The sequence below is a fragment of the Trachymyrmex septentrionalis genome, unplaced genomic scaffold (assembly GCF_001594115.1).
Source record: "Trachymyrmex septentrionalis isolate Tsep2-gDNA-1 unplaced genomic scaffold, Tsep1.0 scaffold17, whole genome shotgun sequence".
Taxonomy (NCBI): domain Eukaryota; kingdom Metazoa; phylum Arthropoda; class Insecta; order Hymenoptera; family Formicidae; genus Trachymyrmex; species Trachymyrmex septentrionalis.
In genome coordinates, this window is record NW_017304864.1 from 1,064,508 (window position 1) to 1,066,692 (window position 2,185).

General features: G+C 38.7%; 1 protein-coding gene across 2 annotated transcripts in view; it reads right to left on the bottom strand.

The window, feature by feature from the left end:
* LOC108746404 (neuronal acetylcholine receptor subunit alpha-7) overlaps window positions 1–2,185 on the bottom strand; it is a 255,845-nt gene that overhangs the window by 251,963 nt on the left and 1,697 nt on the right. For both annotated transcript variants that reach the window (XM_018483143.1, XM_018483144.1), the window contains exon 2: window positions 588–1,131. In XM_018483143.1, coding sequence (XP_018338645.1) covers window positions 588–747 — 160 coding nt within the window. In that variant the 5' untranslated portion in view covers window positions 748–1,131. The remainder of the gene's footprint in view (window positions 1–587; window positions 1,132–2,185) is intronic.

The following is a 2,185-nucleotide window of genomic DNA, read 5'->3' on the forward strand; positions in this document are numbered from 1 at the left end:
TGTAAGCAGATTCATACCTTTTGTTAGAAAATAAGTAAAAAATAAGTATTTTGAACAAAAAGTTTAGATTCATATTTAAAAAATATTCAAGCAATGAGTAGGTAGACTTTATAAAACCTTGCCATTAATAATTATTACTGCGTTGAGAATAATGTCTAGTTAAAAATAAACGAACCAGAAGTTTCTGATTATATCAATCAGAATTCCGGCTATCTTGTAATTAGAATTTAATAGAGTTAATTAGAAAATGCTGATTCGTTCATTTTTAATTCAACCAGACATTCCAAGTAATTTAACCAGATTTTTTTTTTCAGTACATTTACTATAATGTTGAACTTTTCAGTAATCGAAACACTCATTATTTGTTATACCTTTCAATCGATAGATGTAAAGGTCTTTTTTCTTCGAATCGTTAAGAGTTCATGGTTCCCTCTCTCGTCAATACCCTCAAGTCGTTCGAAGAAATATCGTTCGTGCCCTTTCGTTTCTGAAATGGCTTAGACGAGCGATAAAGAAAATCATAGCGCGAGCAATGTCGCGTACAATCTCACCGTAAAATATCGAAAAGTGCATCTCGGCGAGCTTACCTTGAGGTAGGACGGTGAGCAAGAGGACTATTTGGAGACCGGCGACGATCGTATTATAAAACTTTATTCGCAACTGCGATAGACCTCTTGCCTGGTGCGCCATGGCAGATGAATTTTGCAGGCCCAGGTCGAGGCGCGACACCGACTTGCCGATGTTCATCTATCCGGTCCCGACGTGCCCCGTCGTGACCGTGATGCACTGCACAATTTTGCGTGTTCACTTCTACACGCAGCGGTCACCGCCGCGAGTATCGCCCGGAAGCGCTTTGTCACCCGCTGCGTCACTGATTATCATCATCGTGCAGGGTGTCACGAGTCGAGTTCAATTCCGCACGAATCGTCCGCTAATCGATACTCGATGCCCTCGCTAACGCACCCCCCGACTTCGCCGTCATAACCAAGCGTTCTTCCGCGCGCCTCGGTTGTGCGTATTTCGCGAGGTCTCGATCGCTGAAATGTGGCGGCGTATTATTGTTTGCAGAGAGAACGCGCTACGTTCGCGCGACGGTGCTTCCCAACGTTTCGAGCATTCTCACGGGGGATCCTGAAAATAATGATTTCGTACGTGTGAACGACCCCTTCGCACCCACTTCTCATCGTGCGCGGCGTCGTTTCACAATGCGGAATGCATTTGCGTTATCTTTTGAATTCAGCGAGATCGCTTTCAGTTGTTAATGCGGGCTGAAATACCCGCGAATACTGGCGAATCCTAATTACAACTTCTTAATCATGCGTTAGTTGTAAGCTCGAATTCCTTGGCTAAAGAATCATGCATCAATCAAGATTTTAGATTTATGTCAGATTAAAAATTGGTCAGCTCGTCAAGATATATATAATTATTCTAGTGATATAAAATATATCACTTAGATTTTCTAATGTAATATTCAAGCAAAACATATTCGAGAATATAATACTTCTATCTGAGTAGATATTGTCTCTTATTCCTATTTTAAATATTACAATTCAATTTTTTTAATACAACTCAGAATTTTAATAAAACATTAATTCGATATTAAATTTAGAGATAAAATGAAAGTTCTTTTTTTTTTAATTTACATATAGGAACAAAATTTTGAGAAAAATATTTGGGACATGTTTCGTAAACAAATTAAAGTTTCTGCAATTCTAATGCAAAATACTATTTGATACGAGATAGTGAAATGACGTCGATCATTTGAATGTTACTGTCATCTATTGCGATACTTCTTTCTGATATGTACCAGTTGCGAATGTCGTTACTGGCATCGGAAACTTAGGTGATTTACAAGCGGGGCGGTTGATTTACTATTTCACTATCAACAAGAAGAGATTTCTTGTATTCCCCTTGGAAAAACGTGCCGGGACTGAAAATGATCGGTTTCTCGAAACCCCGATATCGTAAATTTTTCATTTTCTTGGTGAGAAAGAATTATTAACACAATTGAAACATATGCAGACTGATGAATCAATCTTTGCGAGCTAGACCAATCTTTTGTAATCGAATAATTCATTAATATTATTACGAGAAAATACATAAAAGAACCCAATTACACACACACACACGCACACACACACACACACACACACACACACACACACACACACACACACACACACAC